The sequence below is a fragment of the Ogataea angusta genome (assembly GCF_019207475.1).
Source record: "Ogataea angusta isolate 61-244 chromosome Unknown 61-244_NODE_11_length_350522_cov_89.849751, whole genome shotgun sequence".
Taxonomy (NCBI): domain Eukaryota; kingdom Fungi; phylum Ascomycota; class Pichiomycetes; order Pichiales; family Pichiaceae; genus Ogataea; species Ogataea angusta.
The window spans coordinates 254369-281626 of record NW_025065225.1 but is presented as its reverse complement, the minus strand read 5'-3'; the positions used below and the strand labels follow the sequence as shown (position 1 = coordinate 281626).

General features: G+C 57.5%; 16 protein-coding genes across 16 annotated transcripts; 8 read left to right on the top strand and 8 right to left on the bottom strand.

Moving 5' to 3' along the window:
* Window positions 1-29: 29 nt before the first annotated feature.
* Window positions 30-1607, bottom strand: KL928_004919 (uncharacterized protein; the record flags this gene model as incomplete). Its single annotated transcript, XM_043205670.1, has 1 exon — window positions 30-1607. The coding sequence occupies one exon, from the start codon at window positions 1605-1607 to the stop codon at window positions 30-32; it is 1578 nt and encodes a 525-aa protein (XP_043057914.1).
* A 139-nt stretch (window positions 1608-1746) lies between these two features.
* KL928_004918 (uncharacterized protein) lies at window positions 1747-3315 on the top strand (the record flags this gene model as incomplete). The annotated part of the gene is made up of 1 exon (XM_043205669.1): window positions 1747-3315. The coding sequence occupies one exon, from the start codon at window positions 1747-1749 to the stop codon at window positions 3313-3315; it is 1569 nt and encodes a 522-aa protein (XP_043057913.1).
* A 176-nt stretch (window positions 3316-3491) lies between these two features.
* Window positions 3492-4949, top strand: KL928_004917 (uncharacterized protein; the record flags this gene model as incomplete). The annotated part of the gene is made up of 1 exon (XM_043205668.1): window positions 3492-4949. The coding sequence occupies one exon, from the start codon at window positions 3492-3494 to the stop codon at window positions 4947-4949; it is 1458 nt and encodes a 485-aa protein (XP_043057912.1).
* A 122-nt stretch (window positions 4950-5071) lies between these two features.
* Window positions 5072-8389, top strand: KL928_004916 (uncharacterized protein; the record flags this gene model as incomplete). Its single annotated transcript, XM_043205667.1, has 1 exon — window positions 5072-8389. One exon carries the CDS (start codon window positions 5072-5074, stop codon window positions 8387-8389), a length of 3318 nt encoding a protein of 1105 aa, XP_043057911.1.
* Window positions 8390-8470: 81 nt separating this feature from the next.
* Window positions 8471-8989, top strand: KL928_004915 (uncharacterized protein; the record flags this gene model as incomplete). Its single annotated transcript, XM_043205666.1, has 1 exon — window positions 8471-8989. One exon carries the CDS (start codon window positions 8471-8473, stop codon window positions 8987-8989), a length of 519 nt encoding a protein of 172 aa, XP_043057910.1.
* Window position 8990: 1 nt separating this feature from the next.
* KL928_004914 (uncharacterized protein) lies at window positions 8991-10697 on the bottom strand (the record flags this gene model as incomplete). The annotated part of the gene is made up of 1 exon (XM_043205665.1): window positions 8991-10697. The coding sequence occupies one exon, from the start codon at window positions 10695-10697 to the stop codon at window positions 8991-8993; it is 1707 nt and encodes a 568-aa protein (XP_043057909.1).
* A 406-nt stretch (window positions 10698-11103) lies between these two features.
* Window positions 11104-12558, top strand: KL928_004913 (uncharacterized protein; the record flags this gene model as incomplete). Its single annotated transcript, XM_043205664.1, has 1 exon — window positions 11104-12558. The coding sequence occupies one exon, from the start codon at window positions 11104-11106 to the stop codon at window positions 12556-12558; it is 1455 nt and encodes a 484-aa protein (XP_043057908.1).
* Window positions 12559-12641: 83 nt separating this feature from the next.
* Window positions 12642-12926, bottom strand: KL928_004912 (uncharacterized protein; the record flags this gene model as incomplete). The annotated part of the gene is made up of 1 exon (XM_043205663.1): window positions 12642-12926. The coding sequence occupies one exon, from the start codon at window positions 12924-12926 to the stop codon at window positions 12642-12644; it is 285 nt and encodes a 94-aa protein (XP_043057907.1).
* A 205-nt stretch (window positions 12927-13131) lies between these two features.
* Window positions 13132-13409, bottom strand: KL928_004911 (uncharacterized protein; the record flags this gene model as incomplete). The annotated part of the gene is made up of 2 exons (XM_043205662.1): window positions 13132-13324; window positions 13384-13409. 2 exons carry the CDS (start codon window positions 13407-13409, stop codon window positions 13132-13134), a joined length of 219 nt encoding a protein of 72 aa, XP_043057906.1.
* A 19-nt stretch (window positions 13410-13428) lies between these two features.
* KL928_004910 (uncharacterized protein) lies at window positions 13429-14822 on the bottom strand (the record flags this gene model as incomplete). Its single annotated transcript, XM_043205661.1, has 2 exons — window positions 13429-14193; window positions 14328-14822. 2 exons carry the CDS (start codon window positions 14820-14822, stop codon window positions 13429-13431), a joined length of 1260 nt encoding a protein of 419 aa, XP_043057905.1.
* A 240-nt stretch (window positions 14823-15062) lies between these two features.
* Window positions 15063-16307, top strand: KL928_004909 (uncharacterized protein; the record flags this gene model as incomplete). The annotated part of the gene is made up of 1 exon (XM_043205659.1): window positions 15063-16307. The coding sequence occupies one exon, from the start codon at window positions 15063-15065 to the stop codon at window positions 16305-16307; it is 1245 nt and encodes a 414-aa protein (XP_043057904.1).
* Window positions 16308-16335: 28 nt separating this feature from the next.
* On the bottom strand, window positions 16336-18060 carry KL928_004908 (uncharacterized protein; the record flags this gene model as incomplete). Its single annotated transcript, XM_043205658.1, has 1 exon — window positions 16336-18060. The coding sequence occupies one exon, from the start codon at window positions 18058-18060 to the stop codon at window positions 16336-16338; it is 1725 nt and encodes a 574-aa protein (XP_043057903.1).
* A 206-nt stretch (window positions 18061-18266) lies between these two features.
* KL928_004907 (uncharacterized protein) lies at window positions 18267-21344 on the top strand (the record flags this gene model as incomplete). The annotated part of the gene is made up of 1 exon (XM_043205657.1): window positions 18267-21344. The coding sequence occupies one exon, from the start codon at window positions 18267-18269 to the stop codon at window positions 21342-21344; it is 3078 nt and encodes a 1025-aa protein (XP_043057902.1).
* A 6-nt stretch (window positions 21345-21350) lies between these two features.
* On the bottom strand, window positions 21351-22921 carry KL928_004906 (uncharacterized protein; the record flags this gene model as incomplete). The annotated part of the gene is made up of 2 exons (XM_043205656.1): window positions 21351-22135; window positions 22201-22921. 2 exons carry the CDS (start codon window positions 22919-22921, stop codon window positions 21351-21353), a joined length of 1506 nt encoding a protein of 501 aa, XP_043057901.1.
* Window positions 22922-23021: 100 nt separating this feature from the next.
* Window positions 23022-25076, top strand: KL928_004905 (uncharacterized protein; the record flags this gene model as incomplete). Its single annotated transcript, XM_043205655.1, has 1 exon — window positions 23022-25076. The coding sequence occupies one exon, from the start codon at window positions 23022-23024 to the stop codon at window positions 25074-25076; it is 2055 nt and encodes a 684-aa protein (XP_043057900.1).
* Window positions 25077-25089: 13 nt separating this feature from the next.
* KL928_004904 (uncharacterized protein) lies at window positions 25090-27240 on the bottom strand (the record flags this gene model as incomplete). Its single annotated transcript, XM_043205654.1, has 1 exon — window positions 25090-27240. One exon carries the CDS (start codon window positions 27238-27240, stop codon window positions 25090-25092), a length of 2151 nt encoding a protein of 716 aa, XP_043057899.1.
* Window positions 27241-27258: the final 18 nt, after the last annotated feature.

Sequence of the window (27258 nt, the reverse complement as noted above, 5' to 3'; positions counted from 1 at the left end):
TTACACGTCGATCGTCTGTGTCACACTGCTCAGCGTCTCTTCTTCTTAGGTGCAGACGCGTGTCCCGTAGCGTTGATGTGCTGGAACAGTTTGTTGCGGCTTAGGAAGGTTTCTTTGCACACGGTGCATTTCTCGCCAGTCGGGGTTGCTGGCTGCGAGGCAGGCTTTGAAGACTTGGAGCGCGTCTTCTTCTTCTTGCCCTTTTTGCGCGTCGACCAGTCGTCGTCGCTGTCCTCGCCGTTCAGAACCCGTCCCAGCTCGGCCAGTCGCTCGTCCTCGTCCAGCACGTCATCCACTTCGGGAGAAGCAGAGCCCCGCTGGGCCGAATGTATGGAAGCCGTCTGCGAATCCGGAGACGGAACAGGCTGAGGTTCTGCACGCTCAGGTTGGGGCTGGATTTCTTCGGTCTCAAGTTCAGTAGGCTGGGGTTCAGGCTGCTCAGGCTCGAAGTCCTCCACCGCGCTCTCATACTCGTCCTCGCTGCGCACATAACCCCCCTCATCAATCCCCAGTTCTATCCCCTCCTTGCGCATCTGCCATTTCAGCCGCTTCAACAGCTTGAGATGCTTCTTGCTCTTCTCGTGCTCTAAAAACTGTTTCTCATGCCTGAAATGCTTGTCGCAAATAATACACTCGTACAGCTCCTCGTCCTCGCTTTCGTCCTGCTCTTCCGTATACAGCTTGTCCAGCTGCTCTTCGATCTCCGCCAGGTCGTCTGGGTCCAGCATTTGCCAGCTCTGCTCGGTGAACTCTGCCTTGTCCCGCTGCCGCTGCTCTTTTTCTCGCTGCGCCTGCTGCTTCACCTCGTCCTGCTGCCTTCTGATCCGCTCCTGCTCGTACTCGCGCTGCGCAGTCGCGTTCACGCGCGGGTCGCGCTTCTTCAAAAACGAAATTAGCCGGCGCACGGCCTCGTTGTACTCTTTGCGCGCAGAGTCTCTGATTTTTTTATTTTCCTTCTCCATCAGCCGTCGGGTGCGTCTGTCCGGCGCGCTCGAGTACCGGTACTCATCTAGCCAGCTGAAACTCTTCACAGAAGCGAAATTGCCCCACACCTTGTAGAAAATCCGCACGACTTCGCCGTAGTCAGACCGCGACTTGCCGAACCTCGGGTAGAGCAGCTCTTTAGGGTCGCACGCATTGGCAATCGGCGTGTCGTCTTTGTAGCTCTCAAAACCAGGCAGTTTCTGTTTCTTGCCCGCAGAAACCTCCTCGCTCGCAATGCGGTCGAGAACAACCCCAGCAACAGCATAGAACCCGCTGATCGAGTCGTCCATCCTAATGTACAGATCTGGATTCAGATATTGCGTAATGTCGTCCACAGACAGGCCGGCGTAGTACACCTCGGCGGAATTGTCGTCACCAAGTTCCCGATCGCCGTCTTCCATCAAAATCTGGAACTTGTGGGAATCGTACCACGCCCGTTCCTGGGGATCGCTGAGGGTATCGTATGCTACCTTGACCTCATTGAACTTGCGACTTGCGCCCTCGACATCGTCTGGGTTCTTGTCCGGATGAAGCTGGAGCGCCTTTTTCCGGTAAGCCTTCTTGATCTCCAGATCAGACGCCTCCACGCTCACCCCCAACAGCTCATAGTAGTCGGTCTTCATTTAACAAGGGCATTTATTCAATTTAAATCTAAATAATTTTTTTGGCACCACGGTGCACAGGTGGGTTGGGAGCCCCGAGTCTCTAGATCGTAAATTTGGACACATAGTCAAATTGAATTAACAAAAACAATTAGTTCTAATGGTGGTCCTAGCAGCTTCGATCTGTACAAGAGGCGGAAAAGCCATTATTTCCAGACAATTCAGAGACCTGTCGAAGGACAGAGTCACCTCGTTGCTGGCTGCCTTTCCGACGCTGCTGCCGGACACGACAAAAACCCAGCACACCACGGTCCAAGGTGAAAATGTCAGATACGTTTACCAGCCATTGGAGGAATTTTACGTGGTGTTGATCACCAACAAGCACTCTAATATTCTGCAGGACATCGACACGTTGCATTTGTTCACACAGACCATCACGTCGATTCTCAGAACGGTCGACGAGAGAGAAATCTTTGACAACTGTTTCGAGATCCTCAACGCGTTCGACGAGATCATCAACCTGGGGTACAAGGAGAACCTTTCGCTGTCGCAGATCATCACGTTCCTGGAAATGGAGTCCCACGAAGAAAAGATCCAGGAGATCATCGAGCGGAACAAGGAGCTGGAGGCCGCCGAGGAGAGAAAGAGAAAGGCCAAGGAAATACAGAGAAGAGAGATGATGAAGAAAAACATGGAGTCCTACGAGTTTCAGCAGTCCCAGAACTTTGTCCAGCCGTCGTACCAGCCTCCAGCACAGCCCGAACACCAATTCACACAGCCATCGTACACGGCGCCGGAGAAACAGTTCACCAAGGCTCCTCCAAGAAAGGGCGGCCTGCAGCTGGGCAAGAAGACGACGAGTCTGGGTGGCGAGGCCCAGCCTCTTCTCATCTCGACTCCTACTCCGCAGCCGTCGACCCAATCGACGCCATCCTACGAGCCTCCCGCCAAAGAGCGGATCCCCAACAACGGCATTCTAATTCTCGTCAACGAGAAGTTCACCGGCCAGATCACAAGAGAGGGCTCGATCTCGACTGCGGAGGTGCAAGGAGACTTGCAACTCAGAATAAACGATCCGTCGCTAGCATACGCTCTTGTGAATCTCAAACTCGGTTCCACGCAAGAGCGCAACACTCAATACAAGACGCATCCGAAGGTGGACAAAAACCTGTTCAATTCTGAATCTGTCATCGGCATGAAGGACCAGTCCAAGCCGTTTGCCTCGAACGACCAGCCATTGGGCGTGCTCAGATGGAGGTCTGTGTCAAAGACGTCCGTTTCGGGCGAGTCCAGCTCCTTGTTGCCTCTGGTGTTGACCACCTGGGTGAGCAACAACGAGGACGGCACCGTGAACCTCACGTTTGAGTACGAGGCGCATCCAGAGAAGAAGCTCGACGAGGCCAGCTTGCTGATACCGACTGGCGATGCTACCATTGAGTCGAGCGACCACAACAACGTGGCGCTGCAATACATTGAGGAAGGTCTGCTGGTGAAACTGTCGGACTTAGTGGAGCATCCGTCAGGCTCGTTTGAAATTCTCTGTCGCGGAATCGATGACGAAGAAGCCTTATTCCCGATGGAGGTCGTTTTTTCTGTTTCGCAGCGGGTGGAAGCCGGCGAGCAGGTTGGCGACGTGACTGTTGTTTCTGTGGTGAGCGCCGAGTCGAAGGAAGAGCTGCCGTTCGACGTGCACTACAACGCCTCGAACGAGGGCTACTACATAATCTAGAAAATGCAATGAAAGGCATGGACTGTAACAGCACAGCTTTATTTATTTCGTTCGATTCCGGAATCGGACACCGGGGCGAGTTTTGGGATTTCCCCGGGTCGAAAAATTAAATTAAATATAATTCGAGTGCTTCTTACAGGCTGTAGCAAGACTTATTGTTGTTGCCAAAAGAAAACATGCTAAGTGCGAAACTGAGTGCTAAGAGAATCGGATCAAGAGCTTTTTCGGCCACCACCAGAGCCATGAGAACGGAGAAGGATGCGTTTGGAGACATCGAGGTCGCCGACAACAAGTACTGGGGAGCCCAGACTCAAAGATCGTTGCAGAACTTCAAGATTGGCGGGGCCAGAGAAAGAATGCCGGAGCCGATCGTGCACGCGTTTGGTGTCCTGAAGAAGGCCGCTGCCACGGTCAATGCGGAGCTCGGCATTCTGGACCCGAAGCTCGCCGATGCCATCAAACAGGCGGCCACCGAGGTCGCGGAAGGGAAACTCGTCGACCACTTCCCATTGGTGGTTTTCCAGACGGGTTCGGGAACCCAGTCGAACATGAACGCCAACGAGGTGATTAGCAACAGGGCCATTGAGATCCTCGGCGGAAGACTGGGCTCCAAGAAACCCGTGCATCCAAACGACCACGTCAACATGTCGCAGTCGTCCAACGACACGTTCCCGACTGTGATGCACATTGCTGCCGTCACAGAGATCACCAACCACCTGCTGCCAGAAATGAGGGCTCTGAGAGACTCTCTTGACAAGAAGGCCAAGGAGTTTGCCGACATCATCAAGATCGGCAGAACTCACTTGCAGGACGCCACTCCGCTGACTCTCGGGCAGGAGTTCAGCGGCTATGTGCAGCAGTTGACCAACGGCATCGCCAGAGTCGAGCACAGCCTCGAGAGCCTGAGATATCTGGCCCAAGGTGGCACTGCCGTTGGCACTGGTTTGAACACGAAAAAAGGCTTTGCCGAGAAGGTGGCAAGCGAGGTTTCGAAACTGACCGGTCTGCAGTTCCACACTGCGCCTAACAAGTTCGAGGCTCTTGCTGCGCACGACGCCGTTGTCGAGGCCTCTGGCGCGCTGAACACGGTGGCTGTCTCGCTGTACAAGATCGCCAACGACATCAGATACCTTGGTTCTGGCCCTAGATGCGGCTACGGCGAGCTCTCTTTGCCTGAGAACGAGCCGGGCTCGTCCATCATGCCGGGAAAGGTCAATCCTACCCAGAACGAGGCCATGACCATGGTGTGCACGCAGGTGTTTGGAAACCACTCGTGTATCACGTTTGCCGGCGCCTCGGGCCAGTTCGAGCTGAACGTGTTCAAGCCGGTCATGATCTCGAACCTGCTGTCCTCGGTCAGACTTCTTGGCGACGCGTGCTACTCGTTCAGAGTGCACTGTGTTGACGGCATTGTGGCCAACAGAGACAAGATCGAGAAGACTCTGCACGAGTCGCTGATGCTTGTCACTGCTCTGAACCCAAAGATCGGCTACGACAACGCCTCCAAGACGGCCAAGAACGCACACAAGAAGGGCCTCACTCTGAAGGAGAGCGCTCTGGAGCTGGGCATGCTGAGCGAAAAGGAGTTCGACGAGTGGGTCAGACCAGAGAAGATGATTGGGCCAAAGGACTAAACGTGTCTGCAACCCGTATTCTAGCTATATATTCGTGATATTTATCAGCTACCAAAAATTCGTCCGTCGATCGACCGTGCACAGTGGCAAAAGAAAAAGTATCGGACCTGAATAATTCATCCATGTTTTCTTGCTCAAGACGAGTTTTCAGAGGCCGTCTTGTGCGCAGCGCGTGCACCCGGCTGGCGAGCACGGTCCACCACCAGTATGCTAAACCATTGCTAGGCAAAGAGGCTGCGCTCTGGGTCAACGCGGACGGGATAGACTTCATACCTGCTTCTGTGAGCCCGCCCTGTGTGGCTGGCGGGACGATGTTTGACCTGAAGTCGAAGAAGAACGAGCCCGACCCGAAGGACGAGTCCAAGAAGAAGGACAAGGACAAGAAGGACGACGAAAAGGACAAGCCAGACAACAAGACGCCCAGAACTTCGAAACCACGGACGCTTGCCCCCTCTGCCGGCTCCGGCGTCGCTGCAGGCGCCAATGGCTCCAGCGGGTCGGCAGGAGCCCCAGGCAATCCTGGTTCGGGCGACGACCCTGCAGACGAGGAGTCGTCGGTCAACAGTCCGGCCACAGTCGAGCTGCCAGAGATCTATCCGCCAATTATTGGTCTGCCGATTTCCAGAAGACCGCTGTTCCCTGGTTTCTACAGATCCGTGATCATCACCGACGTGAACGTGATCAAGGCCGTCAAGGAGGCCACGTCCACCCAGTATCCATTCATCGGCTGTTTCCTGTTCAAAGACGAGAACATGGAGGGAGACGTCATCAACTCGAAGGACGAGGTGTACAGCACCGGTGTGCTGGCGCAAATCACGTCTAACGTGTATACCAGAGACACAGAGACCGGCGTGGAGACTTTGACGACCGTGCTGTTTCCTCACAAGCGGATCAAAATCGACGAGCTGTTTGTTCCTAATGTTTCCAAGAGCAAACACAGCTTTGTGAAAGTTTCCACCACAGATGTGGACGAGTCGGCAGGCAAGCAGATCATCGAGGGAATAACCGGCGAGAAGGAGGGCGACGAGCCAAAGTCTCCGTCGGAAGTCATCAAGTCCAGCGACGAGGACGTTGTCATTGACGAGGACGACGAGTACAATCCTACCGCGTTCCTCAAGAAATACCCAATTAGCTTGGTCAACGTGTCCAATGTCGAGGACGAGCCGTATCCGGACAGAGACCCAAGAGTGAACTCATTGACTGCCATTACCCTTGAGACGCTGAGAGAGATCACCAAGCTCAACAAACCGTTCAGTGACCAGTTGCTTTACTTTATCAGCTCCCTGAAGGGCGACGTGTACCACCATCCTGAAAGACTGGCAGATTATGCTGCCGCTGTTGCTGCTGCCACTCCACAGGAGCTGCAGGACGTGATGGACTGCACAAACATTCCAGACAGACTGGATAAGGCCTTGAATTTGCTAAGGAAGGAACTGATGAACAAGGAGCTGCAGAAACAGATCGAGCGGGACCTCGAGGAGAGAATGGCCAAGAGACACCGCGAGTTCAACCTTCAGGAGCAGCTCAAGTGGATCAAGAAAGAGCTTGGAATTGACGACGGCAGAGACAAGCTGATCGCCAAGTACAACGAGCGGGCGTCCAAGCTGAAGTTCCCCGAAGAGGTGCAGAAGGTTTTCCAGGAGGAAATCAACAAGCTGCAGACCTTGGAGCCGCTGATGGCCGAGTACGCTGTGACCAGAAACTACCTGGACTGGCTGACCCAGTTGCCATGGGGACTGCAGTCGAAAGACAGATACGATCTCAAGATTGCCAAGCAGATTCTGGACGAGGACCACTACGGTCTGAAGGAGGTCAAGGACCGGATTCTGGAGTTCATTGCTGTCGGCAAGCTCCTCAACAAGATCAACGGTAAGATCGTCTGTTTTGTTGGTCCGCCCGGTGTTGGTAAGACGTCTATTGGCAAGTCCATTGCCAGAGCACTGAACAGGAAATTCTACAGGTTTTCAGTCGGTGGACTGACCGACGTTGCAGAAATCAAGGGCCACAGGAGAACCTATGTCGGTGCCATTCCTGGTCGCATGGTGCAGGCTCTGAAGAACACAGAAACCGAGAACCCGCTCGTTCTGATCGACGAGATCGACAAGATCTCGCACACCCACCACGGCAGCGGCGGCGACCCTTCCGCTGCGCTGCTGGAGCTGCTTGATCCCGAACAGAACGGAACGTTCATGGACTACTACATGGACGTTCCTATCAACCTCTCGCGCGTGCTATTTGTGTGCACAGCCAACACTCTCAGCACGATTCCTGCGCCATTGCTGGATCGTATGGAGGTGATTGAGATTGCCGGGTATGTTGAGGACGAGAAGATCAAGATTGCCGAAAACTACCTTGCTCCGTCTGCTAAGGACACCTCTGGCCTGACTGATGTGGACATCTCTCTAAGAGAGGACACTCTGCAGCAGCTGATCAGAGGCTACTGTCGCGAGAGCGGAGTGAGAAACCTCAAGAAGCAGATTGAAAAGATTTTTAGAAAGGCGGCATTGCGGGTGGTGAAGGACGTTGATGGCGTGGATTTCGACACAAACGAAAAGGTCGAGCAGAACGAGCAGGCCAGGGAGGCCGCGAAGACCACAGAGTCCGAGAAATCCCCGGCAGAGGCCTCCGAGACATCAGGCTCTGAGAAAAACGAAGACAAAGAAGAGCCCAAGGAGGAGGCCAAGGAAGAGGAGGAGCCTCCAAAGGTGGTCGTTCCTGAAGGCTACAAGATCGAGGTGACCCCAGACAACCTCAAGGACTACGTGGGGTCCCCCGTCTACACCGCAGACCGACTATACGAGAAAACACCACCGGGCGTGGTCATGGGTCTGGCATGGACCCAGACGGGAGGGTCTGCTCTGTACATCGAGTCGATCATTGAGCACGCCATCAACAAGGACTCGACGCCAAAGCTAGAGCGCACGGGCCAGCTCGGAGACGTGATGAAGGAGTCTGTGCGGATCGCGTACTCGTTCTCCAAGATGTATCTGGCCAAGAAGTTCACCGAGAACCGGTTCTTTGACCGTGCGCAGATCCATCTGCATTGTCCTGAGGGCGCCACGCCAAAGGACGGACCGTCTGCCGGTGTTGCGATCACGTCGTCGTTCCTTTCCCTTGCTCTGAACAAGCCTCTGAGACCCGACATTGCCATGACGGGAGAGCTCACCTTGACAGGCCGTGTGCTGCGTATTGGCGGCCTCAAGGAGAAGACGCTCGCTGCGAGAAGGTCTGGCGTCAACACGGTGATTTTCCCGAAGGACAACCTTGCCGACTGGAACGAGCTGCAGGACAACGTCAAGGAGGGCATCACGCCCGTGCCTGTTGAGTGGTACGACGAGGTGTTTGCGACGCTGTTTGGCGACGTGACTGCTGATGAGGGCAACGGGGTCTGGAGGAAGGAGTTTGAGCTGATCGACCAAGCCGAGAAGGACAAGAAATGATGTTAGAGATGCTGCATAGTGTTCATGTACATACGGCTGTGTTAGGAGAAAAAATATAATTTAATTTTATTATTTTATTTTATGGCCAAGAAGAAAGCACAGTCGCCCCCCGAGGAGACGATCGACGAGCAGAAGACGCTCGAGATATACAAGCAGGCGCTCACGTTCAACGTGATAGCGAAATACGACCCGCTGATCGACCAGCTCGTGCATCTGACCTCGTACTGTGTGGTATACCGCTTTGACTCCGAGCAGAACGACTGGGTGAAGCTCGACTTCCAGGGCCCGCTGGCGATCTATTCGCGCAAGAGCGAGGTGGCAGGGCCCACGCCAGCGCCGCAGATTGTCCAGAACGACCAGCTGTACACGTTTGGGCTCATTGTGCTCAATAGAATCAAGCCGGAGAATTTCAGCATCGGGCTCATAAGCAACAAGCAGCTGACCGACCCGGACGACGGGATCATTGTCGAAAACACAGACAAGCTCATCATTGTGCGCGACCTGAGCCAGCAGACGTACGGCCTGTGGATCTTCGACGCCGCCGACAGAGACTATATTTGCGAGATCTTGAAATACTGTATAGAAGGAGAAGAGAACTAAATTACGAAGGGGTGCCGCTATCTGGCTGCTGTTTGTAGGGCATGCGTCTTTTGCGCGCCGGCTCGTCCATCGGCGAGTACGCTCCCGGGATCTGCTGGTACAGGGACGGACTGGGCGACGAGACGGGGCCGGCGGTGGCCTGTCTTTTTGCCGGCTTGCGTATCTTTTTGGCTCCCTTTTTATCTCTTGCGGGCGTCATCTCTGCCCCCGCCGACGCAGAGCCGGGCATCGAGCCGGGTATCGAGTGCGGCACCGGCGTGGACACTCCGCGCGCCATGAAGCTGCCGTTCATGTTGGGCACCGGCGTCGAGCCCTGTCTGGAGTCTGCTGGCTTCACGGCGTGCGGATGCCCTGCGGCGGCCACGGCCGAGGCCATCTGCTCTTTCTGCCGCTGGTTGAGCATCCGCTCCTGGTTGATGAGCGCGCGCTGCTGCTGCGTCATGCCTCCCAGCAGCCCGTTCATGCTCGGGTCGCTCGCGTTCGGGTTCATGCCCCCGGAGATCGCCGCCTGCTTGATCAGCTCCACCTTGTGGCGCCACATCTCGACGAACCGCAGCCGCTGGAACTGGCCTGGCTCGTTGGTGTTTGTTTTCGCCGACTCCGACAGACGGTTGTTGTGCGTGTACGACTCGCTCAGAATCGTCATCAGCTGCTCGTACTTGGAGTTTGTGTGCGGCAGGTCCTCGTGCAACGGCTTGTACGGGTAGTTTGTGTACGAGAGCGGGTACAGACTCGTTTTCTGGCCGTCCTGGTCCACTTCCCGCGCGTCGGCCCGGTGCACAAACCTCATCTGATCCGTTTCCGGGTCGTACTCGGGCGCCACCATGTCGTAGGGCCGCAGAGACTTGTCGTAGTGGTACGGGTTCACGATCGGCTGCAGGTTGATGTTTCGATTGGTAGCAGTGAGCACCTCGCTCTCGAACGTCAACGCAAAAGTGTCGTGGAACTGCTGTGTGTCGGCCTGGTACGACAGGTCGTCGTACTGGGCCAGCTGCGTGAACCGCAGCACGGTGCGGTACTCTTTGGGCTTGGCTTTCGTCTCTGGCGCGTCCGGCTTGCCGTCGCCGGGCTCCTGCTTCTCCTGCTTGACGGGGATCAGGTTTCTGTGGTCGTACACTTTCAGAATCAGGCTCCCGTCGTAGAGCTGCACTCCGCCGTCCTTGATCACCTCGACCAGCGGCTCGGGGATCTCGCCCTTCGCCACGTACTCCAGAAACTCCTTCACGGTGGGCGAGCTCTTCGGGATGATGGCGTCCTGGTTGCCGAACCGGTAGTGGTTCTCGTGGATGTGGAACTCGAGCGAGGCCGGATAGTTTTCGAATTTTTTCAGGATCTCCTCGCTGCTCTCGTAGAATCGCTGTGTTTTCGCCCGTCTGCGCAGCTGCTGGATCATGAGCATCTTGCGCTGCTGCGGGTTCAGTTTGGCTAGCTGTTCCTGGGTCAGCCCCAGGAAGTTGCGCTGGCCCGGCTGCTGTTGCTGCTGCTGCGCCAGCTTCTTCTGGACGAGCTGCTGCTGCTGCTGCGGCGTCAATTGGCCCGCGGCCTGCGCAGCCTGCAGCTGGGCCTGCTGTTGTTTGATCATCTGCTGGTGTCGCTTGAGCAGGAGAATGTCCTCGTCCTTGAGCTCGCCGGTCTGGATCATCTGCTCGAGCCGCTGCTGGCGGGTCATCCCGGGCGGCGGCTGGATCGAGTTCAGCAGCCGCATCATGTGCGCCTGGGTGTTGTTGCTCATGGTGGATAAAAAAATATTTCGCGACAACTAAGAAAGCACCGTGCTAGCAAAAGTGCCGGCGGACTTTGGGCGAAGCGTCTGGACGAAGAGTTTGGGCCTCGGTTCGCTGGCAAAGCCGGCCGCGCAACAGCTGAGCGGAACAGTGCAGCGGAGGAGCTGCTTTTGCCCTGCACCAGCGCCGTGGCCGGCCTCCGCTATCCCCTGGATGCCCTGGCTGTACCTGTGTGTACCTGTCCGCTACTTTGTCTGGCGGGCGCCCTCCACTTGTTCAGTTCGCCCCACCCGTCCAGTATCTTTGTCTCCCTCTGCCCCCCCGTAAATAATCTTGCGTTTCTTGCTAACTTTCTTTTTCACCCAATTTCGCCAGACCCGATGATCCATCATGTCCATGGCGTTCCCGCAGTTCCAATACGTCCCCTTTGCTGAAAACAGCCACGACAGCGCCCAGATAGCTTACCCTCCGTCATATCCCAGCAGAACGGTGTACCTGGGCAACATCCCGGCCGACATGGAGCCCCACGAGCTGCTGGACCACGTCCGGTCCGGCACCGTCGAGTCGCTGAAAATCGTGCCGTCCAAGAACTGCGCGTTCGTGTCGTTTCTGGACGAGAACTCCGCCATGCTGTTCCACTCCGACGCCACCCTCAAACACCTCACGATCGGCGGCCACGAGCTCAAGATCGGCTGGGGCAGGCCCACGCCCGTGCAGCCCGTGGTGGCGTCGTGTGTCGCGCGCTACAACGCCACCAGAAACGTGTATCTGGGCAGCCTGGACCCGGGCGTGACCGAGCAGGAGCTGTACGACGACCTCAAACACTACGGAGCCATCGACACGATCAAAATCCTGCCCGAGAAGAAAATCGCGTTTGCGCACTTCACCTCGATCCTCGCGGCCATCAAGTGCATCCAGTCGCTGCCGCTCGTGGACAAGTACCGCGACAAAAAAGTGTTCTACGGCAAGGACAGGTGTGCGTTCGTCACCAAGACACAGCAGCACAACGCGGCACAGTATTTGGGGCTGAACCCAAACTGCGACAACCTCGCCGCGCAGGTCGACAGAGACGCGATTGCCGACACGCTGGTGCGCCAGAGCAACGCCGCAGCCATCATCGCCACGTCGGCAGGCGGCCAGGGCAACCAGGGCAACCGCACAATCTACCTGGGCAACCTGCACCCGGACTCGACCGTCGAGGAGATCTGCAACGTGTGCCGGGGCGGCATCCTGCACCACGTCCGGCTGATCCCTGAGCGGCACGTGTGCTTCATCACGTTCATAGACCCGGTGTCTGCGGCGCAGTTCTACGCCATGTCGTCGCTGCACGGGCTCGTGATCCACAACCGCAAGATCAAGGTCGGCTGGGGCAAGCACTCGGGCCCGCTGCCGAACTCGATCAACCTGGCCGTCGGCAACGGCGCGTCGCGCAACATCTACATCGGCGGGCTCGACAAGATCCCGGAAATCAAGTTCACCAGGGAAAAACTGTACAACGATTTCAAGGTGTTTGGCGAGACAGAGCAGATCAACTTCTACGACGAAAAACACTGCTGTTTCGTCAACTTCACCAACATCTCCAGCGCAATCAAGGCGATCGACGGCATCAGAAACAACCCGGACTACAGAAAGTGCAAGATCAACTTCGGCAAGGACCGCTGCGGCAACGCGCCGCGCAACTTCCAGGGCCCAAACGGCCTGCCGTTCATGTCGGGCCAGGTGGTGAACGACGTCACGGGACAGCAGTTTGGCGACTACAGCGACGACGACGACGAGCCGCCACGGCCGACGGGCGCGTCGCTCGACGCAGAAAACCCAATGGGCATTTTCCGAAAGCAGAACTAACCGTACATATTCTATTTACTGTATCAGTTGATTTAGAGTTTTTTTTCATGTCGCCCCTCCGCTAATAGATATTTGCCCCTCTCCTATCCGATATCGAATCTATTCCCTGCCCTATCCAATATATAAACCTCTGTTGAACCACTCTCTCTCCCAATGCTCCGCACCCTGCAAGCGATCTCGCGCAAAGTCGACTCGCTCGGCGTCGAGTCCAGGGGCATCGAGCGCTGCTTGCCCGACGAACGGTCCACGTCCAAATGGGTGCTCCTGTCCATTGCCGGGCTGTGGAACTCGGGCTGTGGAGGACTCACCTCCATGTCCTCCTTCTTCCTCGGCCCGCTGCTGTTCGGCCTGGGATACAAGGACTCCATGGTCGTTGGGCTGCTAGGAATGCTGCTTGGGTGCCTGCTCCCCGCGTACGCGGCCACTCTGGGCCCCAGGTCCGGCCTCAGACAACTGTGCCTGGTGCGCTATCTGTTTGGCCGTTTGGCCATCAAGGTGGTGTGTCTGATATCGGTGGTCGGGCTTGGCGGGTGGACAGTCACGAACTCTGTGATCGGCGGCCAGATCCTGCTCTCAATGAGCAACGGCAGGGTGCCCATCGAGATCGGGATCCTCATTATCAGTCTGCTCAGCGTCGTGGTGTCCATTTTCGGGATCCGGCTGGTGCTCAAGCTCGAGACCGTCGTCGGCGTCGTCGTGATCATCACGGTCGTCCTGATGTACCCGATGACCCGCCACGACATCACCCAATTCCACGGCACTGTCTCTGTTGGCGACGGACTCACGGTGATCGGCAACCGGCTCTGTTTCTTCACGCTGTGCTACTCTGTGACGGCCACCTGGGCAGGCATCGCGTCGGACTACTACATCCTATTGCCCGAGACGTTCAGCCAGAAAAAAGTGTTCTTCTTCACGCTTTTCTCGATCGCCGTCCCGACCACCGTGGGAGCAGTCATCGGACTGCTTATCGGCAACGCTGCCGTCTCGAAACCGACATGGGCCGCGGCCTACGAAGCGTCCTCGCTCGGCGGCCTGCTGAACCTCGTTTTCGACGCGTGGGGCGGGTTCGGCAAGTTCCTGCTCATTCTGCTGTGGCTCTCGCTCATGACCAACAATATCATCAACCTGTACTCGTCCGCGCTCATCATCCAGATCGTCGATCCGTGGGTGTATCGCAACATCCCGCGCTGGTTCATGGTGCTCGTGGTGTTTGCCGTGACGCTGGTGCTCGCGATGGCCGGCAGAGACAAGCTGAGCACGATCCTGTCGAACTTCCTGCCCATGCTTGGCTACTGGATCACGATCTACTTTGTGATCCTCGTGGAGGAGAACCTGATCTTCCGCTCCACCAGGCTGGTCAATTTGTTCAGATTCGAGTTCGCAGAGGACCATATAGCCGACGACGTCGAGTCGAAGGAAATGGCCTGCGAAGCAACGGTTGCGCCAAAGTATGGCCAGAAACCCTGCTACAACTTCGCAGCTTGGGACTCCCCCAGCTGCCAGACGTACGGGATCGCCGCGTCTGTGGCTTTCTGCGTGGGGGCCGCCGGCGCGGTGCTCGGGATGGACCAGGTGTACTATATCGGGGTGCTGGCACGCCAGATCGGCGACTATGGCGGCGACATCGGCACGTGGCTGATCGTCGCGTTCACGGGGCTCTCGTACCCGCTCCTCAGGTACGCAGAGCTGCGCATTTTCGGCAAATAGAAAAAATATCAATTTATTCGGGGTCACTGGCTATTTGCTCCCTTGTTGGTAAATATCGACACGAGATAGCACTTGAAAAACCACTTGAGCGACTCCAGCAGTCCGGCCATCGACACCAGCCACGAGTAGTAGTTTTTCTTGTGCGACACGTGGTTCGGTTCCGGCGCCGGTTCGTGCTCGTGCTCGTGCTCCTCGTTGGCTGCCTCCTCTGGCTCGTCCTGCTGGTCCCCCACCTCAACCCAGGCAGACGACACTGTGGAGTCCGGCTCCTCCATGGCCTCGGTGATCACAGCAACGTTGTTCTGCGTCCCCAGCTCGTTTGTCTCTGTGGCCTCTTGGTCGTTGCAAACCCACTCCTGCTCGTTGACAACAAATTTATACAGCAATTTGTCCCCCACACGGACATTGCTCAGTTTCAGCCGGGTAGCCCATCTGGTGCCTACAGCGTCGTACTGCAGTGCGTTGGCCGTCTGCGACCAGTCGTTGAACGAGCCCGCCACGTGGACGCTGTTGAAGCTGTGGGCGCTGTCGTCGAGGTGCACTTCCAGCGAATACATAAAGGGGGAGAAAAAAAAGTGAGGGATAAATATTTATCTCAGGAGCCGGGTCGCGGCCGATCTGCCGCGATCTGGAGGTGAGGGACGCTTCAGGCTGCCGCGCTAAGGCGCCCCTTGTTGCTAGCCATGTACAACCCGAAAGTGAGAGTCCATGCTGGCAGGCTCAGGTGATGCATCCACAGACGATCGACCCGTCGAAACATTAGACATATTTTTTATATTTATTTTTGTTTTCCTCGCATGTCGCAGACGACTCCCCTGGGCCCAGAATTGAAGGTCGACCTCACTCCCGTGCAGAGTCACATGACCCACGAACGGCACGAGGTGACAGAAACGCTGCGCAAGGCACAGCTGGGCCAGACGCTCGCTCCCGAGAAACTCAACAACAACTACTCCTATCTCAACAAAGAGGACAATTCGACCCCGCTATCGTTTGCGTCCTCCAACAAAACGCCAGTGTCGATCCTGAAAAATTTCAAGTTCAGTCCCGACCGCAAGTCTGTCAGCGAGGACTTTGTCAACTCTCAGCCCGGCCTCCGCATGTCCAAGACGCAGGACGGCCATTTGAACCCGGTCAAGGGAGCGTACAATGTCTTCGACAAGCGATCGTCGGGGTCGCCGATCAACGTGGTAAACCGCAAAAGAAGACGGCTTTCAAACTCCAGTCTGTGGCAGAATCTGGACAACAAACAGCCCCAGCCAGTCGAGAAAATCCCGCCTAAAGAGTCCAATCTCTCCAAAATCGTCTACAGTCTACTGTCTGACCCGCAGTGCGCGTCTAATCTTACGCTAGTGGTGCAGATCCTGCTCAACACGCTGGTTTTCGCCTGTTTCATGACCGTCGTGCTGTTCTCGTTTCTGGCCGTCAAACGAGACGCAGACCGCAAGATTCAGGGATATTCCAACAAGGTGGTGCACGAAATCAACATGTGCAAGCGCGAATACTTTAGGAACAACTGCTCGCCCGAACTGCGCGTGCCGGCGCTCGAGGAGTCCTGCAACGAGTGGGACAACTGCATGAACAGAGACCCGGAGGCGGTGATCACTACAGTGGCGTATTTCGAGATCCTGGCCGAGTGCATGAACGCGTTCTTCCATAATCTGAGTTTCCGCACGCTCTTTGGCCTTATTTTCCTGACCCTGTTTCTTGTGCTGGTGCCCAACATTCTGTTCAACAAATTTAGGTCCTCGAAAACCACCACAACCAATAATTACTACCATTTCAATCCAGACCAGTCGACCGCCAACGCGTCGCAGATCTCCCAGATATCCAGCATGTCGCCGCTGCGCTCGCCAGCGAGATCGCCACAGCGCATATTGGACTCGTCTGTGTACTTCACTCCTCCGGCAGCGTTGTTGATGAAAGAGGACGGCACCAAGATCCCGGGCTCGAGCGTGCGGTTCGACTCGAACATCAGCTACCACGAGATCCCTGGCCTCGAGGCTAGTCCTCTGGGCAGGTTCGTCAACAAGGATAGATATTGATTACACCAACTAATGACATTGTACATAATTAGACAGCCAGTTTCTTTCCGCCCATCAGCTGACTCAGCAGCTCTGCGCTGTTTGTCGTCTTGATGTTGTCAGCGCTGGCAGCAGGGAAAAGACCGGGAGGCGGAGGTGTGGCTGTGCTAGGCTTGTCCTGGCGCAGCGCTTTCAGCTTCTGCTCCTGGAGTAGCTGTTGTTGTAGAAATTGCTGTGCAGACTGTGTGCTCTGCACGGGCTGCTTGCCGCCCTGGAGTATGTTGTTCGGGTATCTCTGGGGCTGTGGCTGGTAGAACTGGTGCTGTATGGAAGTCTGTGCTGGCTGTGTAGGCTGTGCTGGCTTGGCGGGCTCCTGCAGAGCTGCCGTCTTGTAATTGTAATTCTTGCTGAACGGAGCAAACAGCAGCGAGTCGACGAGCCGCGACATGTGCTGCTTGTTGTCGCCCTCCGACAGCATCGACTTCTGCATTTCTTCGGTGGAAAACAAATGGAACGAGCTCTGGACATTACTTCTTCTCATGCTTGGCTTGATGGCGTAGGACACTTCCTGCTGGTTGTTAAGCAGCTTGATGCAGTCGTCGATCAGCTTGTAGCAATATAGCGAGTCTTCCACCACGCCGGTCTCCTTGCCCCTGTCCTTCTTCTTTGTCTGCACAGAAGGAGTCTTGACTGGTTTTTGCAAAATAGCGTCGCCAAGTGTTGGAAACGCAGATAGCGCTGCAGGGGCCGAGGAGAGGTCGCTGACGGACGACGGACCGAGTCCCAGATTCGACATCTGGGACTGTGTCTGCTGCAACTTGGCCCACGCAGCCGTTGGCGGCAGACCAGGCAGGTTGTTTTCGTCCTCGTGGGCAGACGAGGGAGCAGGAACAGCCGACGAGGGAGCAGGACTGTGGTCCTGGTACGAGCTCGAGTCGGTGTCGTTCTGGCTCGCTGGCGGAGGAATCAGGCCGTTGACCGCGCTTCTCTCCTCGAACTTCTTGTTGATGGCCCGTGTGGACAGGTCTTTTCTGGTGTACGAGTCGGCCTCTTCTCCCGGCTCGTGCAAGAACATGCAGTTAGGGTTCGGACAAGGCTGGCCCCTCAGATACGACGAGCAGTACTTTGTGGTTCCGTGGGCGGCCTTGAGCACGCGGCCGTCGCTGATCGACCCGTCAACAGCAGCAATGCACCGTGCAGCGTCCTCTTTCCTGGCAAACGTCACGTACACCCCGTAGCCAGGGCTGGTGTGGTGGGGGTTGTTTGGGTTCGGGGTTCGCTTGTTGATGACGATTTTCGAGATCTTGCCGTACTGGCCAAAGTACTTGTCGGAACGCAGCACAGACGGCAGCTCGTCTGCGCTGCACGGTGGATTCAGCCCCACGACGTACACGAGGTTCTGCTGTATGACTCTCATTCCCGCGAGATGGTGGCGTTTGGCCTGCTCGGCGTCCTTCTTCTCTTTCTCCACCTGTCTTCTCTCGCGCTTCTGCTTCTCCTTTCTGGCCTGGTTCATCTTCCACTCCTCAGGGCTCACGCTCTTGTGCACGACGTTCTTGTCGTCGTACGGTCTGCGGCACGCAGGACACTTTCCGTTGAGCTCTGGGTTGGTGCGAATGTTGTTGTAGCAGAACTGGCACACCTGGTAGCCGCACGGACACGGCCAGAAGTTTTTGTCGGTGATGTCCATCTCTTCCACACACAGGGGACACAGATCGTCCTCCTCGTCGGGGACGAATGGGTCGTTCTTATCGTTGAATGGGTCGTAGAGCATTTTCTGGCGACAGGGGTTACTATGTTCTGGGCTTGCTGGGCTGTAATCTGTGATGCTTGGTCTTTTGGTTTCTGTTTGCCTTTAATTCAGATGTTTTTTTAGCATTATTTTTTGCCCGTCTTTGCTGGTGGCAGCACAAAAAAAATAATTTATTTCAATTTTATCAAACATTTTCACTCCGGAACCACAACAAGACCCTGCCAGCCATGGAATCCGAGGTCGCCCAGCTGATCTCGCATCAGACAAACCCCGATAATTACGTGCGGGCCCGCGCCGAGCAGGAGTTCGACCAATTGGTGCGCGCCGACCCCAGCCAGGCCCTGTGCACGCTCGTCGTGGTCGGCACCTCTCCTCACCTTGATCTGGCCGTGCGACAGGGCGCGCTGCTGCACGTGAAACGGCTCGTGCCCAAGTTTTGGTCGCCGGCGTTCGATTCGTACGAGGGCCCGTCCACCATCGCCGCCACCGCGAAACAGTTCGTGCGCGACGGCCTGCTCAAGCTTGTGGGCGACGCAGACTCCAAAATCCGCAACAGCGCCAGCTACGCCATCACACAGATCTCTGCGGTGGACTACCCGGACGAGTGGCCCTCCCTGCTCAGCGACCTCTACGCCGCCGCCACCGACAAGGCCAGCACCGCGTACCAGGTGCTTGGCTCGCTAGCCGTGCTTCAGGACCTGTTTGACGACCTCATTCCGGACGAGCAGTTTTTCGAGGGCGGCGTGTCGGTGCGCATTCTGCAGACGTGCGAGATGATCCTGACCTCCGACTCGTACAACTTCCAGATCAAGGCCCAGACGCTCAGGCTGCTCAAGACGGTCGTCGATATCTTCAACAGCGCCGAGGTGAGCGACCACCCGGCCCGCAAACAGTTTGTCGACCAGGTGGTGCCGCGGCTCGTCGACCTGTTTGCCGCGATGGCCGCGCAGCTGGTCGAAAACGAGGCCCTGCTGCGGTCCTTGGTTATCGTTGGTTTGAAGAACGAGCTTTATGGCTGTCTTAGTGCCCTTGCCAACACGTTTCCCAAGCTTGTTGCGCCGCACGCGCCACGGCTGCTCGACACGGCCGTTCGCGAGCTCGCCAGCACGGCTGCCGTGTACGTGCCGCTCCTGGCTGCCCAGGACATCGAGGCGGCCACCAACGCGCAGTTCTCGGACGTGACCGAGTTCCAGAGCGTGCACATCGAGCGCATCGACTCGTCAGAGCTGCTGGCGACCGCCGTTGCCGGCACGATCGCGTTTCTGCAGGCTCTTGCCGACCTGCCGGACACGCTCCTGCCGGAAGCGACGGTGCACGAGCTATGCTCGCTGCTGGTGCAGCTGAACGTGCTGCCGCGCGAGGCACAGGCCGGCTACGAGGCCGACTACAACGAGTTTGTCAGCGTCGAAACAGAGCTCACCATCGAGACCGGCACCGTCGTGCGCGACGCGACGAGAGACCTGCTCGAGACCGCCAACACGGAGCTGAACGGCGCCATGGTGGCCGAGCTCGTGCGGCGGCTCACGGCGCAGGCGCGTGCCGACGCGGCCGACGCGTCGGTCGAGAGCACGGCGTACCTGCTGCTGTGTCTGTTCTCCAACGAGGCCGAGCTGCAGCCGTCGTTCGAGCCGGCGAAGCTGCTCGATTTTTTGCTGCAGCTGGTTCCGGAGCAGTTCCACCGCGCGCAGCTGCTCTCGGCGCGGCTAATCATGCTGGTCCCAAAATTCCTGATGAAGTACGAGCCGTACCTCAAGGAGTACGGCGTGCGCGCGCTGGAGCAGATCCTGAGCCTGCCGCTCGACGCGGACCACGAGCTCGTGGTCGCGGCCGTGCTCATTGCATTCCAGTACTTCAACCACTTCATTCCCTCGGCGCAGTTCACCACAGACATCCAGACGCGGCTGCTCCAGCTGGTCAAGCAGCTCGCGGACTCTGCCGCCGAGGACACCAACATCATGCTCCTCGAGGCGCTCACCATCATCATCAACATAGACAACCGCGCGCTTGCGGCAGACGAGGCCACGCTCATGCTCTGCATGAACCTCGGCTTCCGCGACTGCTCGAACTTCTCGCTCACGGCGTCCGCGCTGGAGTGCATCGAGGACCTGCTCAAGGGCCTCCCGGAACACACGTACGTGGGGCTGTGCTACAAGGCGCTGCCGCCGCTGCTGAAGGTTGTTGGCGACTCCAACGGAGAGTACTCGGCGGAGCTGGACCTGGCACTGCAGGTGCTGGCGGTGTTTCTGAAGGGCCCCGGGAGCGAGGACGCTGCCGTGCCCCAGGACGTCTTCCAGGCGGTGTTTCCGTCCATCTGCGGCCTGATCCTCAAGTGCGACGACGACGAGGTGCTGCAGTCGTCGTCCGAGGTGTTCAACGTGCTGCTGTCCAGAGGCTCGCCGCAGATCCGCGCGTACCGCGACGCCGCGTCCGGCGCAACGGGCAACGAGCTGCTGCTCAAGATCGTGTCGAAGTTCCTGTCGCCGGCGATGAGCGACCGCGCGATCGTGCGGCTCGGCGACCTCATTGTGCTGCTGATCACCAACTTCAGCTCCGAGTCTTCTGTGTGGCAGCACTTCCAGGACATTCTCCGGGCGGCCACCCTGCGCCTGCTGGCCGCAAAGGAGATGATCACGATCGAGAACCTCGTGCTGGTCTTCAACACGCTCACCGTCCTGCAACCACAGCAGACCGTCGACTTCCTCGCCGGCTTTGCGGTCGACGGCGGGTCTGCGCTCGAAAAAGTGCTGCCCGTGTGGCTGCAGGCGTTCGAGGTGATGCGCGGCTACGACCGGATCCTGTCCAACATCCGCGCATTCATCGAGATGTACCGGCTGGACGACGCGCGGCTGAAACGCACGCTGGTCAACGGCGACGTGCTGCCGAACCAGGTGCCGGACGACGTGATCGTGACGCGGTCGATGGCCCGCAAGATGCCGCTCCGGTACGAGCAGGTCGGCGCAGACGTCAAGATCGTGCGTCTGCTGCTCAACGAGTACAAGTTCCAGGTGCGGTCGGCGCAGAAGACAGAGCAGGCCGAGACCGCACAGCCGCCCGACGACGACGACGGCTGGGAAGACCTCGACGACGTGGGCGTGCCGTCGTTCGAGCAGCTGCAGCAGTACGTCCACGAGGACGAGCACACGGGCAGAACGCTCGCAGACAATCACGGCGACGAGATCCGCCAGCTGCTCGCCGCGTTCTTCAAGGAGTGCACGGCCAAGAACCTGTGCGGGTTCCAAGACGTGTACGCGCGGCTCGGCGACGAGGACAAGCGGTTTCTGACCGAGTACGTAGCATTTACCTAGGCATTGCTAATATTTATACACCGCTACAGCTGCAGCTGGACGTCGAAGTCGATCGTCCCGATGACCGCGTCGACGCCGTCTCTCACAAACTTGCACTTGAGCGGCGACTCCTCGCGGTGCTCGGCGTGCTCCGGCACACGCTGCTCCTCGCCGGCCATCTCCTTCTGCGCAGACTGGGCCGACGAGTAGAAGATCTTGGGGTTGGTGCGGAGCCGCGAAAACGGGTCGTTGAAGTTGTTGTTGAGTATCTGTTTCTGGCGGTGCTCCACGTTCAGCTTCTCGGCCCGGCGAATGGCCGTCTCGTTGCTCTTCTTGTTGCGTAGGTTGATCTGGTCCATTCTGCTCAGCTCGCTGTGGCCCGCGTGCACGTACTTGCCCAGCTCGTCGATCTGCTTCGTCAGCGTCTCGACACGCGCCTCGTCCTGCTGCTCCACAGCCACCTGCAGCTCCTCCCGCAGCCGGGCCAGCCGCTTGACCCTGTTGCCCGAGTCCATCGCCGCCACAGAGATGGCCTCCTTTCTTGCCACCATCTTGTTGATGTCCTCGTCCGTCAGCTTTCTCGTCGACATGTCCCGCAGCTCGCGGAACTTCGCGTCCACCTGGCCCACAGACGGCAGCTCCAGCCCCGACTCGTCCAGCCGTCTCCGGTACGCCTCGAACTCCGACGGGCTGAACGGCGAGTCCGAGATGCACGCCATGTCGATCAGCTTCTTCGACTCGCCCTGCGACACCAGCAGGTACACGTCGCACGGCTTGTTCAGCAACCGGTACGGCTTTCCGCCGCGTTTCACCTCCTCGACCCGCGCGACCCTGTACTGCGGCTGGCCCGTCTCCCGCGACACCCCGACGTTCACACGCACATACGTGTTGCGGATGACCTCGTCGAACTCGTCGCGGAACATGAACCGCGACAAAATGGTCCGACTAGCGCGCACCTTGGCGTTCAGGTCCTTCAACGTCGCGTCCTGGTAAAGCTTGTCGTCGTAGTCGCTGGTGGTGTCCTTTTTGCGACGCGTGTCTGTGTCGTCGATCTCGTAGTCCTCCTCGTACGCGTCCTCGTCCTCAGAGCCCTCCTGCTCGTCTGCCAGCTCGTTGGCGTCCATGTCCTCCTCGTCAGAGTCGTACGCTCTGCTCTCCTTCCTGTTCTTCCTTTCTCTCTGCTTTTTCAGCTCAGACAGCTTGCTCGTCCGCAGCGACTTGCCCGTCGTCCGCGACGCCTTGATCGCACTGCTCTCCGCCTTGCTCTGCCGCGCCCTCAGGGCCAAGAACCGTTTCTCCCTGTACTTCTCGCGCTCCTGCTCACGGTCGTAGATGATCTGTTCCCTGGTCACCTCGTCCATCGCCAGCAGCTGCGCCTTGTCGGCGTCGTCCTTGTACTTGCCCTCCAGCGGGTACGGGTCCTGCTCGCCATACTCGTCGTCGTCGTCGTCGTTGTCCTGCTCGCCCTCCGACTCGTCGATCTTGCGCTTGAGACCGCCCGCGCGCTTAGTGGTCTGGATTTCTGGCTCGTAGTCGCTCTCGTCGCCTTCCGAGCCGATTCCGGCAAGCGCCAACAAATCGTCGTCGCTGTCGCTCATGAATAAAACAATATAATATTTTACTATTTATTCAGCTTTACCCGGCCAGTTGGACACAGCCGTGGAAAAATAAATTTAAATAAATCACCCATTGCTAGCCATGGCCTCGCACCGACCTAATTCCGACGCGTCCGATAGAAACGAGGAGCTGCTCAGACCGCAGCGACAGCGCTCGTCCACGGCCAAGAGATCGCCCTCGATCCTCGTCACGGACTCCAGAAAGAGCCAGATAAAGGCGCCTTTTGCCGGCCACAAACAGGAACGAATCAAGAAGTCGGGCCATCCAGAGCGCACAGGCCCGCCGTCGTGGGTCCGGCCGTCCTCGAAGCTGCGCCGCACGCCGTCGGCCTCCAAGTTCAGCGACATCTCTGTCTCCAACATCATCTCCAACATCAGCGACATCCCGTCCTCCAGACAGCGCGAACTGCCCCGGTACATGTCGCCGAACGCGCAGTACATCACCAACCTGTCGCGCTCGGGCCCGCGGATGGTCCCGCAGTACTACAGAACGCTGCCCACGCGAACGTCCAAGACGTCGCAGAAACTCGTGCTGATCCCGGACCACGACCAGGTGCCGTACTCCGTTGACGGCGACGAAGCGTCGCTGCTGCGCGGCCAGGACGTTGGCGAGGAGACCACGACGGACAACATCTTCAACAGCAGCCACGTGCGCACGCGCGCAGAGAAACTGTCCAAGGAGCAAAGAGCCAACGTGTATCCCCGGGTGACGGCGTATCTCATCGCAGAAGGGTTCAATCTCAAGCTCACGAGCAAGTTCCTGTCGAAACACCACATGGTGTCGCCGCGGATGTACGACGAGGCGCTGTATGTGGCGTATTCGCTGCCGCTTCTGCCAGGAGAAAACGGCTACCGCGTGCAGTCCAACAACTCGGCCAAGATGCAGCACGGCAACCAGCTGATGGAGAACTTCATCGACAAGTCTGAGCAGCGCGACCACCACTACGAGTTCTACTCGGGCCAGGACGGCGACCTGGCCAGCGTGAGCTCGCCCAAGATGAGTCCTGCCGGGAGTCTTGTGGACGAGGAGCTGGCTGCGCAGCAGCACAACAGCGAGTTCGACCCATCGGAGCCGCAGTTTTTCGTGAGCACGAGCCCGACAGACAGCATGCTGGAGGAGGAGGAGGTGCGCGAGAGCGACAGCAGCCCAGACGAGCGGAAACAGGAGGACGACGCCGCGGCAGAGGCCAGCTCGGCGATCGACGACACCGAGAGCGAGACCGCGCCGGGCGCCGGCGCGGAGAAAAGACGCTCGTCGTCGGGCTCGCACAAGAAGAAGTCGCACTCGCACTTGCCGGACCTGACCAAACACGCCGAGATGTTCATTTTGGACTACGGCGTGGTGGTGTTCTGGAACTTCTCGGAGATCCACGAGAAAAACATCCTTGCGGACCTGGTCTTCGCCAAGATCCAGCCGGGCGAGTTCGACCTGGACGACGAGGACGAGGACGAGCACGTGTTCACCAATTACCTGGCAGCCAGCACGAGCCGCGAGGAGCCGTCTGCTGCTCCTCCGCAGGCACTCACGTTCATCGTCAAGCCGGTGCCGGAGCACGACATCGAGACGGAAGAGTTCCAGTTCGAGTACATCAGCGACATCCCGACGCCGCGCATCTACAACGACATGATCACGCTCAAGTCCGGCGACCATCTGATCAAGCTGACGATCTCCCACGCAATCGCACAGTCCACCAAACTGTCCATGTTTGAGAGCAAAATGAGCAACATCCTCAACTCGATCTCGCGGCTGCCAAAGGCGCTCGCGCTCACGGGCAAGCTCCAGAACTACACGCGGCAGAAGCTGCTCATCAAGACCGGAAAACTGTTCCAGCTGCGCAACGAGGTCAACCTCTCGTCGAACGTCCTGGACAAACCAGAGTACTTCTGGACGATCGAGCCCGGCCTGGACCCGCTCTACTCGGCCATCCGCGAGTACCTCGAGATCGACCAGCGCGTCGAGGTGATCAACGACCGGTGCAAGGTGTTCCTCGACTTCTTCGACATCGTGGCCGACTCGCTGGCAGAGCGCACCATGACGAAGATCACCATGATTCTGATCATCGCGATCGGCCTCAGCGTGCTGGTGTCCATGATCGAGATCCTCATCCGCTACCTCATCATACATAGGCTGGAGTAGTCATTAATTCTATCTAGGCCTTGGCTCCGTACTTGTTGACGCTCTTGCCGTCCGGGACAGTGAAAAACACGTATTTGCCGTCTGCGTGGGAGTCCAGCCGGAAATAGCCCTTTCTTTCGAACTGGATCACGTCGCCCACCTTCATCTCCTGGACGTTCACGTCCGCAATCGCCCTGGTGTGGAACTCGGTCTGAGGTGTGAGGAAGTCCTCGAAGTTGTCACCCTCGTCCAGCTTGTCCTTGGTGATCAGGTGGTCGAAATCGACCAGGTCGACGTCGACGTGCTTGTCGGCGGCCAGCCACGTCAGCTTCTTGCTAGTCTTGCGGAAGTCGCCGTCCAGGTGCAACGTCGCCTCGATCTCCTTCACCACGCCGTCCTGCCTCACCACCCTGTCGCAGATCACGTTTCCCCAGTCCATGAACGTCACCTCCTCGCCATCTGCAATCGCCTTGGCGTCCTCCTGCTCCAGAAGCAGGTTCGACGAGAAATACACCTTCTTGGTGCCAACAGCAGGGTTCTTCTTGTGCTTTGGTCTGTCCTCGGCGTACTCCTTCTCCGGGCCGTTGGACAGCTTCACAGGAACCAGGTTGTCGGCAGCGAGAGCAGTGTGTCTAGGCGCAATTGGGTCGATCACCTTCTTGTTGGCAGACCAGATGATGTTCCAGTCCAGATTAATGATGTTTCTGGACGGACCCTGCGAGATCACAAAGTTTCTCAGGCCCTCCACGCTCATACCTCTTCTTCTGATACCTCTGACCGTTGGGAACCTTGGGTCGTCCCAGTTGGACACATACTGCTTGTCAACAAACCACTGCAGCTTTCTCTTGGACAACAGCGTTCTGATGAAGTTGACTCTGGCAAAGTCCCAGATGTGCACCTTTCTGAGGTTCAAGGCGCTGAGAATCCACTCGTACTGCGCGTTTCTGTCTCTGTACTCAATCGTTCTCAGAGCATGGGTCACTCCCTCCAACGCGTCCACGACAGGCACACAGAAATCGTACGTAGGGTACATTTTCCATGCGGTGCCGGTCCGGTGGTGAGGAGTCAGGTTGCATCTGTAAATGACCGGGTCTCTCAGCGTCTTGTTCAGCGCCGTGTAGTCGATCTTGGCTCTCAGACAGTTCTTCAGGCCCTCCTCGGTGCCGTTCTTCATCTCCTCGGTGAAAATCTTGAGGTTCTCCTCGACGCTTCTGTCTCTTCTGGCAGACTTCAAACCGTCCATTCTCTCGGCTCTCATCTGCTCCAGCGGAGTGTCATCGCAGTACGCCTTGCCCTCCTTGATCAGCTTGACGGCCAGATCGTACATCTCCTGGAAATAGTCCGAAGAGTACGTGATTCTGTCTCCCTTGATACCCAACAGCTCCAAATCTTCCAGAATCGAGTCCTGAAACTCGACCTTCTCCTTGGTAGGGTTGGTGTCGTCGAAACGGATGATCAGTTTTCCGTGGTAGGCCTCTGCAAAATACTGGTTCAAAATCGCAGCCTTGGCATGGCCAATGTGCAGGTATCCAGATGGCTCTGGAGGGAATCTCGTGACGACCTGGCCGTCCTTGGCGTCGGGCAGATCGATCTCGAAATTCGCCTTGTGGGTCTCCTTCTTGCCGCCCTTAGCAGCCTTTCTGATCTCGGCCAGCGACTTGGCCAAGAAGTCAACCATTCCGCCAAACCTGTTGTCGGCCTCCAGAAATTGGTACCATCTGGTGATGTTGATGTAGACGGAGTTCTTCAGAACAGATCCCATGACGGCGTTCGCACGCAAAGCACCCCAGGCGGCGATGTCGGCGAGCGAGATGTCGTAGCCAACAATGAAAGATCTCAGGTTCAAGTGAGCGTCCAGCTTTTCGAGATCGGCAGACAGTTTCTTGAAGTCTTTCACAGTGAGCTTTTCGTAACTGAACTTGATCCATTCCTGAGACGCCTCCTTGGCCAGAAACAGCTTAGGGTACTCGTCGGCCAAAAAGTTGAGCGCCTCAGGTCCAGAGGTGATGATCTTGTCGCCCTGAGTGAGTCTCAATGGCGAGTTGGCCTCCTTCGAAACGACCTTGTCGTCGACAACGTCAATTTCGATCGATTCCTCGCTGCCGCTGTTAACAAACGCAGCAGCAGTCAACGCTGCGTAGTCGACCAACGGAGCCTTGCCAGCAATTTCCAGTCGAATAGTCATAAGGTGGAAGAAATATTT